This window comes from Carlito syrichta, unplaced genomic scaffold (assembly GCF_000164805.1).
Source record: "Carlito syrichta isolate Samal-C Ts95f unplaced genomic scaffold, Tarsius_syrichta-2.0.1 Scaffold302584, whole genome shotgun sequence".
NCBI classification, from domain to species: Eukaryota; Metazoa; Chordata; class Mammalia; order Primates; family Tarsiidae; genus Carlito; species Carlito syrichta.
Window position 1 is genome coordinate 177,332 of NW_007246680.1, and position 14,993 is coordinate 192,324.

General features: G+C 37.2%; 1 protein-coding gene across 1 annotated transcript in view; it reads left to right on the forward strand.

Annotated features, from left to right (window-relative positions):
• LOC103259283 (collagen alpha-4(IV) chain) overlaps positions 1-14,993 on the forward strand; it is a 141,276-nt gene that overhangs the window by 50,859 nt on the left and 75,424 nt on the right. The window contains exons 10-20 of the mRNA XM_008056966.2: positions 447-509; positions 866-901; positions 1,101-1,142; positions 4,683-4,763; positions 5,572-5,625; positions 5,939-5,998; positions 7,003-7,047; positions 7,358-7,411; positions 8,550-8,619; positions 9,476-9,580; positions 13,169-13,333. Coding sequence (XP_008055157.2) covers positions 447-509; positions 866-901; positions 1,101-1,142; positions 4,683-4,763; positions 5,572-5,625; positions 5,939-5,998; positions 7,003-7,047; positions 7,358-7,411; positions 8,550-8,619; positions 9,476-9,580; positions 13,169-13,333 — 775 coding nt within the window. The remainder of the gene's footprint in view (positions 1-446; positions 510-865; positions 902-1,100; positions 1,143-4,682; positions 4,764-5,571; positions 5,626-5,938; positions 5,999-7,002; positions 7,048-7,357; positions 7,412-8,549; positions 8,620-9,475; positions 9,581-13,168; positions 13,334-14,993) is intronic.

Here is a 14,993-nt window from a genome sequence, read left to right on the forward strand (position 1 = left end):
ATTGATATTTTTAAAGCATCCTGAGATATATAAAAATTATAACATAGATGGAAATTTAGGAGTAACTAATAACAAGTTCTCTTTGTTCTCTACTTTTGCTATTATAAGATTTATTTGCGAATAGGCAGACTGATCTATGAGTTGCAATCGAATCTTCTATGAAAGGGCTTGTCATACTTACCCAAGTGCTGCTACCTTTAGCTCTGAACCCTTTAAAAATTTTTTAAAAAAAAATTTTAAAGATGTGGGGTACAGGTCAGGGTTGCTCTGTGCCCTTTTAAGGGCAATGTCAGAGAAACTGTTGAAGATGCTCCAGCGGAGCAGATGGGTCAGGGACTGTGATTTCTTGAGAGGTTTTTATTCACCTGGAGTTACATGCAATTCCTGTTGTGAAAGATGATTACAATTTGAGTGAATGAATGCACTGATTTTTTTTTCATGTTTAGGGATCTCGGGGTGCAAGAGGACCAGCAGGCCCCATGGGATATCCCGGAGAGCCAGGCTTAGCGGTAAGTACAACACTGCTGATTCTGTCTCTTAAAAAACCAGAGTCAACATTAAAATAAAGTGGAAAAGCGAAGCCGCCATCTTGGGTCAGACTCAAGTGGGTTCTTTGAGAGATTATAATCTGATGACTCAGTGAAAGCCCACCATTAGCAGTGGGACTCCCTCTTGAAGCACAGGTTCTCTGGGAATAAACCATTGGCACCATCTTCATAGATAACAGTGGTCCATTTGTAATAGTCTATCATGCAAGTTTTACAATTAAGGGCTTCCTCAACAGGACCTTGGGACAACCAAAGAAGGCACATTCTGATTTCTATGACCAATGATCAAGTTACGTTTTTTTCCCCCCTTTATTCAGGGACCTCTGGGCCACCCTGGACGTCCAGGCTTGAAGGTAGGCAGCCATGAGTAAGGTACATAAATGGAGCCATGCACAATGAAACAATTGACCTCTGATATTTGTCCGACTGTGTCTTTTCTCTTATCAGACTTCCCAAACATTAAACTTCAGTAACTTGCATAACCGGAAGTCTAATTGCTTTTAGTAACTTTTAAAAAAAATTCAGAAAAATTAGATTTCTTTTCTTTCACAGGGCAATCCTGGTGTGGGAGTAAAGGGGCAAATGGGAGATCCGGTAAGAATCCTCTTTCACGTGGAGAAGCAGATGTTGGAGAGTGTGTGCTGCCCAGTGGTGGAGGTTGTTCTCACGATGATTGAACTTATGTTCATTATCTAGTCACTTCCCAGTTTTATGGCTGGGAACTTTTCTTTGCTAATTATTATGGCACCATTCCCTTTGGCACCATTGACTATAAAATGACAGTTCTGACAAAATTTAGCACAAAATTGAAGTTAATTTATATAACACATTTCACCCTCGCAAATAGAGATTGAACATTTTTGACAATATATTATATCCAGAGTAACAGGTTTGTTAAATGACTAATCCGTTTCACCTAATTTCACAAATTTCATGAGAATCATAAATTCCACCCCAAAATATGGATACAGATGCAAAATATAAATAACTGGAACCAAGAGCATTTAGCAACATACAATCTCCCACTTCCTCCCCTTCTCACAGCCCTCCTCACACTCCTTCTTCCCTCATACCCACAGTCCCTATGGCTTAAGCAGGACACTGAGTAAGGATAAATTTTAGAAAAGCTAGTTAAGGTGGCAGCTCACCTGGAAACAACCTAAGTACCCAGTAGTAGGTGAGTGGCTTCTTTGACAACTGTGAGCAAATAGATATTGATCATCTACTCTGTGCCAGGATAGGACTAACACTGGGGATGGAAATTTAGCAAGACAGACTTGATCTCTGCCATCGTGGAGTTCCAATATGATTGGGCAAGACATGGTACAGTCATGTAACAGAAAGGCACAAGGGTCAAAAATATACAGAAGACTTCCTGATGTGGGGAAGTGCTTATGATATAATGTTGAGCAGAAAGTCTGGGTTACAAAAGTATAAACTCAACTTTGTAAAAGCAACAATAATAAAAAAGACATTAAAATATACACTTAGAGAGGGATTTCTCAATTCAACACTGCTGGTACATCATTGTTGTAGAGGGCTTTCCCATGCATTTACAGGATGCTTATAGCCGCATCCCTGGCCTCTACCCACTAGATGTCAGTAGCATCCCTTCACTCCAATTGCATCAACCAAAAATGTGTTGAGACATTGCCAAATATTTCTGGGGAGAGGGGTTGTCCAGCCACGTCCACCTACTCCCCTCACCTTGAGAATCTCTGACTTATAGAAATGACTGTATGAAACTACACCAAAACAGTGTTTTTCATGCTTAGGAGGTCATACAACCATGAGAATATGTCAAAGTTGCAGAAACCTGCACACCCCTGTTTGAGAAACTCATTGCAGAGACCAGTAAGCATTGGCATTTTAGTGACCCCCGGGATGTGAAGATGATCTAGCTGCGACATTTGTTACCCCATTGATGCGAGGATGATCTAGCTGCGACATTTGTCACCCCGTTGATGCTCTGGGTTGATTCAGCTGATTTGAATCAATCAGTTAGGCAGGTATCCTCTTTCCTCCCTCACTTCTCTACATGTGTCGCCCCTGAAGCTGTGCTCTCGGTCCAAGAGTATGACCGTCCCCACTGGAAAAAGCCTGTTCTTCGGTCAAGGCTATGCAGTAGCTATGTTCCTCTGCTACCACCTTGCTCTTAGTGACCTTCTGCACCTATGCAGTTAGGCACATATGCAAACTCAGGCTGTAGAATAACTTGGAAGGATTTGACTATGAGGTCTCTATTCAAATGATCCAAATGTGTTTATATTAATTCTTTTAGATTATCAGGTGAATGAAAATATAATGTTAAAATTATGATGCAGGATTTTCAGAGGTTCAAGAGTATGTTTGCCTACCCCATTTTAAGAAGCACTACACTCAACGATGGTTACTAATTATTCCCAGGTGATACAATTATGGACCTTTTACATTTTATTCTTCATAGTTTTCCTTCTTTGTACTTTTGGCCACGCTAAGCATACTTTTTTCCATACTTTTACAGTATGAAAAAAATAGTCATATGACCAATATTTTGAAGAAGGTGCCTGTTTGTCTGCCATTATGGGTTTTGTTCAGGTTTATTCCGGCTACAAGAATGTGTGGTTATCTTTACTAATACATATTCCACATTTACTCACGTATTGTTTATAAGCTTATTCAATGGTTTATTATCCAACAGTCATCTTTAGGCAGCTACTGCACCGATACTCTGTTAAGTATCGGGACACTTCAAGAAAAACAACAACAATGTTCCTAACCTCCTGGTTTTTCTGCAGTTTCCCAGGTTTAGGTAGAAATTGAATTCTTGGTTTTCTTTTTTCACTTAAACTTGAAACCATATTCTTTTCCCAAGAACATTTATCAATTTATCAAAAACATTGATGATGATTTTAATAGTTGTATATTTAAGAACTTACTTTGTTCTACTGAATTTAGGATGCATTATTTGTGCATTATATATTTAATAAAAGAACATCTTGATGAGGTCGGCAATATTATAGTCCCCATTTCACAGAGTAGAAAAGTGAGGTTTAGAGGCATTGAGGAACTAAAGGCTGAGAGAGATTTTTAGGAACTTGGCCCAAATGACAGAGCCAGTAAGGGATGGTTTGCAACTACAGGTGAACTGCAGCCTATTCTTAACTATGACAAAGAGGAAAGAGAATTCTAAGTCCAGAATGATAGTAATATTCAGAAAGGTACAAAATAATCTTCTGATTAAGGGTGAGAATATATGATTGTATTGTGATGAAATTCATTCAAAAAAGTTTTTTTCTCTAGTAGTATACTATCTATAATGACATAAATAAAAATTTTCAGTTACTTATTTTACAGAGAATTTAAAATTATTTAAAAATATTATAGAAAATAAATTAAAAACTACCTAAACCTTGCTGAAAATAAATAGAAACAGCCTTAATCTAACTAGAGTGGAATTGTTTAATAAATCACGGTACATCCTTACGATAGATCACTGTTTAAGTACTAAAAATTAGGACCCTGAATAACTTTTAGTATAATAAAAAATGCTCACAAAATATAAACATATAATTATTTAAATATTTAAAATTTGAATGAAACGCTGTATATTTTAAGTTATGATTATATGTTTATTTATAGTATTCTGATTATAGTATATTTTCAAATACATTTAACAAATGCTTTGACTTATTCACATATGTATTCAAATAGATGTACACACATATAAACATAGGCACACACACCACAAAGAACTATACAAAATTTTAATAGAGATTATCTCTGGATGGTAGGATTAAGGATTGTTTTTATTTTTAAAATTTATTTTTAACCATAAGTACGTATCATATTTTGAAATGAAAAACAATAAATATCATTTAAAAAAATTTATTTTAAATATGTGGGGTATAATTCAAGGTTAGGTATGCAAATGTTTATTATGCAGGTACCCTTGTTGATAAGGTGTGCCCCCTCCTCCCCTGGCAGTTTCCCACTACTGCCAATCTTGCCCAATAAATATCATTTTAAGCTACATGATGTAGTTTCCATGATTCCTATTTTAAATCCGGACATACATTACTGGAAGCTTTATACTGCAATACATGGGTGAACATTTTTAAAACATAAATTAATGTGAAATTCTTTTTTTTTAAGGGTGAAGTTGGCCAGCAAGGTTCTCCTGGACCCACTCTATTGGTAGAGCCTCCTGATTTTTGTCTCTATAAAGGAGAAAAGGTAATGCCCAATTTCATGTTATCTTAGTAAAGTAGTAGTAGAAAATACTTTCTGAACATATATCTATAACAGCAAAGTGCTGAGGCCCTGATCTGTATCACCACACTAGTCTCAAAGCTCCCTTAACAGGGTTGGTTCTGTTATTAGCCCCATTGTACAGAGTTGAAAAATGAAACTTGGAAGGCTACCAGTGTTCTCAAGTTTACCCAGCTACTGAGTGGCAGACCTAGCTCGGGCTGCTAAATTGTGACAAGTCCTCCATAATATAGTGCCCCATGTATGTTGTTTTGATATGCAGATTGAAAGACTACTGGAAGCCCAGTTGTTTTTTAAATGTTACAGATGGATTTGATGATTTAATAACTGAAAAATTAACCAGTGCATAGATCTGGGCAAGTAATAGACTCAGGCAAATATTAATTCCTCTGTCAGTCTCCAGTGCTGTTATTGTTGATGTCACATGCAGGTTCAGTTGTTCAGCTTTTGAATTACTGGATTACACTTCTGTCTTGCTCAAAATAAGCCACATTTTTTTTTAATGGCTACATTCCCAACTTGTGTCTACTGTTCTGGTTCCATGGTGGTCCAGCCCTGTGCACCACACACCTATCACACAGAGAACTGGCCTCAATAGTGTCAGGTTTATAATGGTACTTAGATCTTAGTTACTAATTGGAGCGGGTGAAGAGTAATCCCTTATTAAAACAACATCAAATGAAACAGGTTGTCAAAAGAGGTGATTTCTGAAAGAGATAGAATGCAGTATGTTAATAATAATAAATCAGATTATATTCATTGCAATTTTTAGGGTATAAAAGGAATTCCTGGAATGATTGGACTGCCAGGACCACCAGGACGCAAGGTGGTTTATTTAAATATTTTTCTTCTTTTCTTAAATTTGTGTGATGTGCTATCTTAATTAAAAATGTTATTTCACTTGGTCTTTATTATTGCTTTAAATGTATATAAAGACATTTAGTATACATTTTATATATGCATTTTATATATATCTCACTAAAATTTTTTACTATTTTATTATCTTCCTATAGGGCTTCTAATCTTCACTAGTTTTCTTTAAGCTGCTAGTAACAATTTTTGTTTCACATTTTATTTTGCTTTCCCTGTTGCTGAAATATTTTGCTTGAACTCCTCTAAATGTTGCCATTTCTTAAAAGGGAGAACCTGGCATTGGAGCAAAAGGAGAGAAAGGTCTTCCTGGATTCCCAGGGCCTCGGGTAAGAATTGTTTATCATTAACTTCAGTGAATTGGGAGGCATTTCTTTTTTCACATTTCTGTAAGATTCGATCGATATTCTAGTATGAGTTCAAAAATGGAGACTACCTCACATAAGAACAATATATTTTGGACAAAAGTCATGGAATAGCTGAACGTCCCAGCACATCTTTTCTTTCGCTGACATCATTTAGATAAAACAAACAAGCAGAAGATACAAGAACTGGAAAGAAATAACAGGATTGTGGCATCTCCTATCTGGCTCAGTGACAGTGTGACAGTGGCTTTGAATAGTTAATTTAAGCCTATCTAATAAAATAAGGTGCTGATCTAAGATCAGTAGCTATGAACAAAGCATAATGCTGAACCCCAAACATCACCATGTGTGTCACTAATGGGGTACCCATTCATAGAGTCAACATGAGGGCCAGAACCAGCAGGCATAGATACTGAGTTTATTTAGCTCTAGATTTCGTACTGAGTAGGCCAATAGTGGCTTCCATGGTCATTTTTATTTTTCAATGACAATTTCCAGACTAATTTTATTGCAGAGATTTTAAAGATATTTGGCTCAGTGCAAGCATTAAGTTAAATAAATTAAAATGGGAAGAATAATGAAAACAAAAATTTTATTAATTAAACCAATGACATGAATATTTTGAATAAATATAAAGATCATTTCAAGTAGCAAATATGAAGAAATGAAGACTGGGCTTGGTGGCTCATGCCGGTAATCCCAATACTTTGTAAGGATGAGACAAGAGGATTGCTTGAGGCCAGGAGTTCAAGACCGGCCTGGGCAACATAACCTTCTCCATAAAAAAATAAAGACGGCAACAACAAAGAAATGGAATCTATTTTATATTTATTTCCCTTTATTCAGTTACCTTTGCAAACAAGGCTAAATACCTATGGAACTGTCTGATAAGGTGAAAAATGATGCATTGAGCAGGTTTATGCATTTTGATTTAATTCACCTTGTGCTGATTTTTGTGAATTTATTAGGGTGAGCCTGGTTCCCATGGATCTCCAGGTTTTCCAGGATTAAAGGTAAATATACACCATCATAGAGATGATAAATACATTTTCATTAGTGAACGCAATCTAGCATCATTCAGAAGTTGTAATGTTGTCTGCAAACACAGTAATTGGAAAGGCAGACACATTCATTTTGTGAATTGCAGGATTTAGCTGTGGGTGCAAAATTGAAGCAAAAGAACTGTCTGATGCAACCCAAGAGCAGTGTTAAGACTTTGCACAGAGTCTCAGTGAGCATGTGTTGTTCAAATTATATGAGAATGAGATAATTTGTCACCCAATCACAGTTTTTTTAAAAAGGCATGCTTGTGCTTGTTTGTAGGGAGAACCAGGACTGGTTGGAGGCCCTGGGCTACTTGGATTTCTTGGTCCAAAGGTAAAAAAGTGAGCCTATTTGAGTATATTCTGATAAAATGTTATATTCCTATGTTATCTCATTTACTTTTAACGTTTTTCAAAGAATCTTTTAAGAATGTAATTTTTGAAAGGAATAGGGTTGATTTTATAGAAATCATCCCTCGGTATCTGCAGGGGATGAGTTCCAGAACCCCCAAGACACCCAAGTCTGCAGATACTCACACCCACTCTGTCAAATGACATAGTGCTTGCATATAACTTACACACATCCTACCTTATACTTTAAATCATCTCTAGATTACTTATAATAGCTAATACAACATAAATGCTTATGTAAGTAGTTGTCATGCTGTACTCATATTGTTTATTAATTTTATTTTCTTGTATTTGTTTATTTTTATTTTAAAAAATATTTTGCATCTGCAGTTGGTTGAATCCACAGATGTGTAACCCATGGAGAGCTGACTACATTTTATTTTAATGCGTGTTGTACATTATTATGAATGATTATCATATCAGTATCATATTAGACATGATTATGGTTTATATTTGAGAAATGATCTCTTGGAAGGTGAATAATAATGAAAGTTTCAAAAATTCCATGGGCTTGCATAGTATTGAGATTAAAACAAAGGGAGTATGGGAGAGCAGCCTGCTTTTAACAACACTGCATTTTTTAATTTCCTTTGTAACCTCTATGACTTCACATCTGGCACTGGCTCAGGACAAGCCATGGGGACACAATTAAAAGGGACAGCATTTGCTGCTAAAATAAAATGCAGATTCAGACCTTGTTAAGTGAATAAGTTATTTGTCATTGAGTGCCAAGTTAGACATTAATGCTCATAGTATATCCAAGAAACTTAATGATTTCAGAGGTGTCTAAGTTATGGGCACAGAATAATTTTGCTGGAGTTAATTTTTTAATTTTTATTTTTGGTGATAGCTTTGTCAGTTGTTACTTACTTCCACTACTTGTAGGTAGGAGATGGGATGTGTGTTTGCTCCTCCTAGAAATCCACAAATCATTTGTTTCTCTAGTCAACCTTTGCTTCTTATAGGGTGTGCACATGGCCCCTCTAATATTTGCTTAATGTCAGACAACATGAGTAAAATATTAATATTTCTTTAAGAAGAGAATGAATTAATGATTTCAGGGAGATCCTGGAGACCGCGGGCAACCAGGACCACCAGGTGTTTTGGTGACTCCAGCTCCTTTGCTCAAAGGTTTGTGTTCCCTTCAGTTCCTCCATAAATTATGCAGAAATGGGATTTGCGTGTCCCAGGCAGAAGAGTCTGGCCCAGTATTCCCAGAGCTTGTACACTAGGTAGGCTAAATGCATGAACTTTAGCATGAATATATAATCATACATGTGAAGGCAGAGATGTTCATCTTAGTCTCTATCAACCTAAGACAACACATTTTATTTCAGTATGTCTGCTGTATGCTGGGATTTTTATGTCACCCTGAAGAAAGAACTTTTTTTCAATTGGTTTGGTTTTTTTCTGAGTCAGAGTCTCACTCTGCAGCCCAGGCTGGAGTGCCATGGCACACTCATGGCCACCCCAGCATCGTCCTGTTGAGCTCAGGCAATTTGTCCACCGCAGCCTTCCAAGTAGCTGGAACTACAGATGTACACTACCATGCCTACCTAATTTTTTTGATTTATTGTAGAGATAAGTTCTCCCCAAGTTGCCCAGGTTGTCCTCGAACCCGTGGGCTCAGGCAATCCCCTCACCTCAGCCTTCCAAAGTGCTGGGATTACAGGCTTGAGCCACTGTGGCCGATCTCGTTTTTGTTAAAAATTGTCTGAAACCCTTTGACTAACAATTATCAAGATGCTGCCGCCAAGAAAAGAGTGGCCTAAATCAATGACAAAGAGAGCTCAACTCAAAGTTCATGTGTCTACAGAGGAGGTGAGGTCAAAAGAGTTCAAATCTAAGATACTCTATTAAATGTGGTTTTAAAAAAACTGCAAGAGTCTCCTAACTAGACTTTACCAAGCCTTACAAAAAGTCATTGTGTTTGAATTTTAAAATGCAAACATATGTCTGTTTATTCACATGTCATTATGTTTGGCAGGACCCTTAGGGGACCCAGGGTTCCCAGGCCACTATGGAGAAACGGGGGCCATTGGACCACCTGGTCCCCCAGGTCTCCCGGGCAGACCAGGGGAAGCCTGTGCAGGTATGGATACCCTGGCTTTTGTGTGCCAGATTTCTCACATCATCATCCACAGCGGCAGTTTTGTTTTATTTTATTTTATTTTTTAGCCATTTTGAATTCTAGCAGATATCAAAATCGCCTTAGGAGTGTTTAAAAAAAATACCTGTGCTCACCCCAGACCAAGAATGTCGTACTCTCTGGGCAATGGGCCCAGACATCTGTTATTGTAAAAACACCCCTGCATTTCTAATTATGTAGTCAGGATTAAGAACCACTGAACTTAAACCAATCTATCACTAATTTGGAAGGAATACAGGTTTCCAGGCTGCACCCCAGAAATAGTAATCAATATTGCAGGGGGTTGTAAAGAATGTATATGTATAATAGGCCTCCCATAAAATTATCACATGCAGATAAGATCTGGAAATCATTGCTAGGGTTGGAATATTTTCTTACGTTTTCCCACTCTCTGGAAGGCTCTCCCTGTTGACATCTACTTGTAAAATTTAATTCATCCACCTAGTTCCCAACTTAAATCTCTTGCATGAAATGTGGAAATCAAAATTAGGATTACCAAAAAAAAAAAAACAAAAAAACCTCTGATTCATTCTTACTTAAAAAATAAGACTCCTCCTGCCTCAAAAAGTAAAATTAAAAGCAAGAAAACTATAGGTCACAGTTACTTTTGATTAAAAGCCTTGGAAAGAGTCCTATTGGTATAAGAACTTTAAACTCTCTCAGGTGCTGTGCTGGTTAATATTCCTAGTAAGATTAGGAATAGAAATTTAGAGATTAGCAGTCTGTGAACCCAGGAGACTTGATTAAGCTTGTGAAAAGTCTTGAGTAAATGCAATTTTTTTTTTTTGAGTTGGTGTCTTACTCTGTCGCCCAGACTGATTGAGACACAAATTTCTCAAAATAATAACTTTTTGGTATGTGATACATCCTATTTTCTATTCTTTTCATTCCTTTTGGAATATTAAAAAAATGTTAATGCTGACCACAACTTACTCTATTGATTTCATGCTCTACTATTGGGTGGTCAAGGCTGGGACATGACATCCATTGTAACCTATTCTCCATGTTAGAGATGGCTAGACATTCTCCTGGGCCCTGAGGCAAGGCAGTGACTAGTGCCCAGATTCATTCAATGACTAATTGTAGAGAATCCAAGTCAGGTCTTAGAAATGTCGTGAAGACAAGATGGCAGCCAAATCCACAGGGGAAAATTTTCATTCTGTTCTAAGTACACTAGTGTATACAGGTTTTATTATACATATTTTATTTGATAATTATCTACAGTATTTACCATGGGATCAGCAGGGTTTTAAAATCAGACACTTGTCATCACTGCCCACCTTGTCACTTAGTGGAGGCCATACAGCATAATATAGAATAGTAAAATATTTAGGAATTTACACTGCGAGTTGGAAACATTCCAGTTTCTACTATTCACAAACTGTGTGATCTTGGGTACTTATTGAACTTCTCTATACCTCAGCTTTCTCATCTGTAAAACGAAGTCTTGTTAGGGTTGAAAAAATATTATGTATACAGTCCTTGGAATACAGTCTAGTTTAGAGTGAAGTCTCAGTATGTTAGCAATCATTGTTACTAATTTCTGGCCTAAGCTTTCAGTGCCTTATCTATAAGGTTTAACCTTTGCAGGATTGTTTGAGGAGTAAAGATAATATTTGCAAATATATGTGAAGCCTCAGCACACGTGGACACAATAATGATAGCCAGCATGTTGCATTACTGATTCCTGACAGGGTTTCAGTTATCCATTGCTGAACAAATTACCCAAAACCTTGTGATTTGAAACAAGAATCAGTATGTTACTCCTCACTCTTTCTGCAGTTCAAGAGTTCAGGAAGGGCTAGGTTGAGCAACTGTGGCTCAGTCTCATAAGGGCTGAAGCTGGAAGGTGAGACCAGGCTGGGCATTTCTCTCCAATATATGGTCTCAGAGCCACCCCATGTGGTATTTATACCTGATTTAGACTTCTTTACAACATGGAGGAGCAGCAAGATTGCTTACATGGTAGCTCAGGACTCCAGACCTCACAAGGCAGAGAAGCTGGATCACCTTTTCTGATAGCCACATTCAAGGGGAGGAAATACTCCACCTTTTGATAGGGAAATGTCAAGGTTTTACCCAAGCATAAGAGGCAGAACTTCTGTGGTGGCCGTCTTTGAAAATTGCAGTCTTCCACAGAGATTTTGGAACCCAGCACGCTTAGGAAGAGGCAGCTATGAAAAGCATTCATTTTCATAAGAAGTCTTCCAGTTACCTTTAAGCAAGAAGAGTAAGCTGTTAAGGGAAGCAGGATTTACCTGCTATTGCATTACTCACTTTGACCTCATCTGAACACACTGAACATCTGAACATTCACTAAGCATGTGCTATGGCTGGATATTACACTAAGCTCCTTACATGGATTATTTTATTTAATCCTCGTAACAAGCCTCTGGAGGTATATACAGAGGATCCAACAAGTTAAGTAACCTACTTAAGTTCCTGTGGCTAGAGAGGAAGAGTCCAGGCTCAAGTCTGGCACTTCCATCCTTCTCCACCAACCTGGGCTGCTATGAAAGGTATTTTATGTCCCACATAGACGATTATGTGAGTTTACACTTTTACCCAGTATGCCCAAAATGTACTAGCATGGTTATTCAGATTATTCTAACCAACTTATCAAGGTGGAAAGATTGAAAAAAATCATAATTTTAATTAAATAAAATATATTTCTTCCCCAATACCCTAAAGAATGGGGGAAGGGTAAGAAAATTGGATTCTCCAAACCTGTTTGTATACACCTGTGTGTTTGTTTCAAAGGAGGTGAGACATTTTAATGGCTGGGATGTTAAATTATTTTTGAACTACATTTTTTTGCTTAATGTATTTTATTCAGATCATTATGATATAACTCCTGTTTTATGACTCGTAATCTGCTTTTTGGAAAAGCAAATCTAATATATCATATATTTTTCCTACTCCTGAAAACTGTCATCTAGAACATTTTTAACAGCTTTATTGAGATATCATTGACATACACAAATTATATATATTTAAGGCCTACAATTTAATGTTCTAATAGACATATACAATGTGAAATAATCACCACATTGCAGCAAATTAACATATCTGTCATTCCTACATAGCTATCATTTTTGTGTGGGGGTGGTGAGAAGATTTAATTTTAAATGTATCCTCTTAGCAAATTTTAAATATACAATAGAGCACTGTTAACTGTTGTCCTCATGCTGTACATTAAATTTCTGGAACTTACGCATTTCGCGCAACTGAGATCTTGCACCCTTTGACCAATATCACCCAGTTCCCCTCTTCCTCCAGCCTCTAACAACCACCATTCGACTCTCTGCTTCCATCAGCTTGACTATTTTAGATTCCACAAATAAGTGAGATCATGTACTATTTCTCTTTCTGTGGTTGGCTTACTTCATTTAGCATGATGTTTTCCAACTTCATCCATTTTCCTTAAAAAAAATTCCATGACCTAAGAAAGAATGTACTGATTATCATTTCTTCTACAGAAACATTTACTCTGAGAGTATATATGATTTTCATTCTTGATTTCTCTTGCAGGCATGATAGGGCCCCCTGGGCCACAAGGGTTTCCTGGTCATCCTGGGCTTCCAGGGTCAGCTGGTATTCCTGGAAGACCTGATACTGCTCCAGGAAAACCAGGGAGTCCAGGACCACCAGGCATGCCTGGAGCACCAGGGCTTCAGGGACTCCCAGGATCAGATGGTAAGCACTCCTCCTTCACATTCATTAGCATTGATACCACATTTGATATTTGCAGTGTCATTGAGGAAGTATAATTTTCTAACATTTTTTAAAAGTTATATAATGTTTCATGAGTCAAGCTAGCAATCTTAAAGCTCTCTTACAAAGAAGTAAACTGAGATTGAGTTATCATATCAATTAAATTTTGTGCAATTATTTGGTTAGGAGTTTAAGTGTGAATGGTTAAAATTGTGTAAATGAATACAATTTTTGCTTTTTAAATGTAGTTTTAGTTTTTATCAGAGTTGAATATGCTTAAACTTGGTTTCAGAGTCAAATCGTTCTACAGGCCTGTTATGAAGAGCTGAGATCCAGACTACTCTTTCTCCTAATCCTTTCTTCCCAGGGGAAATTGTTTCAACACACTCACAACAAGCCTCATAACAAGCAGCTGAATCTTTTGTCCTTTGTCTCTTTATTGCCATTCAACATACTTGTGTTACTATTTCTTAATTTTTCAGTTTGAGCATCATCTTATACTCCTGTCTACAAAAGACAAATTTATCCCACGTTCACCACCACCCCACTGTACACACGCAGGTTTTCTACTCCCACAACCCACACTACAGTTATTGCCATGGTTCTGGTGCCATAAATCTTCAGTATTTAGACTGAATGGTTACATAAATGCTATTCACTAGCTGAGTCATGTAATAGTATATCACTATTACTTTTCAAGCACATTTTGTAGTCTTGTTTTCTTTGTGTGTTTGCTTGGTTTTCAATATATTGTTAATTTAACCTCAGATCCCCCAGAATTATGTAAATCTTATCATTGTATTCTCTAATTCATCAAGTAGTCTATCAATATTATCTCTTTGAATAAATCTTTCCTGGAACTTTTTGAATTGTTCAAATTAGGTCAGGTTGGACTTTTGATTTGTTGTCAGGTTACTGTCTTGAGACCTTCTTTCACCATTATCCTGAGAATTTCCTTCATCCTCTCTCTTTCTCTGGGTTCTGTTATTTTCCACAACTTACATTTATTTTAATGGTTTACTTCCTCATTAAGGAAGAGTGTAAATAAAAGGGTACTGTTGGGAGATCTTATTCATCTGAAAATGTCTTTATTCTACTGTGGAATTTGATTGATAGTTTGGCTGAGTATAGAATCCTAGGTTGGAAATCTTTTTCCCTCGGAATTTTGAGTGTATTCTTTATTGTTTTCCAGCTTCCGGTGGTGCAACTGAGAACTGCAGTAACACTCAGATATTTGATCCTTTGTTTGAAATCTGTTTCTTTTCTGGAGGCTTATAGGAGCTCCTCTTTGTTTGCAGTGTCTTAAGTTCAACGTTAATTTGCCTTTGTGTGGGTTCATTTACTTTTGCTTGCAGGCAGGCAGGCACTCAGTGGGCAGTTTTAACACATATCCTTTATTTCTTAAATAATTTTTAAAAGTGGTGTGTGTGTGTGTGTGTGTGTGTGTGTGTGTGTGTGTGTGTGTGTGTCAGAGTATCACTCTGTCACCCAGGCTAGAGTGCAGTGGCACAATCATGGCTCATCATAGCCTCAACATCCTGGACTCAGGAGATCCTTCCACCTCACCCTCCCAAGTAGCTGGGAGTACAGGCACTCACCACCATATCCTGCTAATTTTTTTGTAAATGTGAGTTCTGGGCTC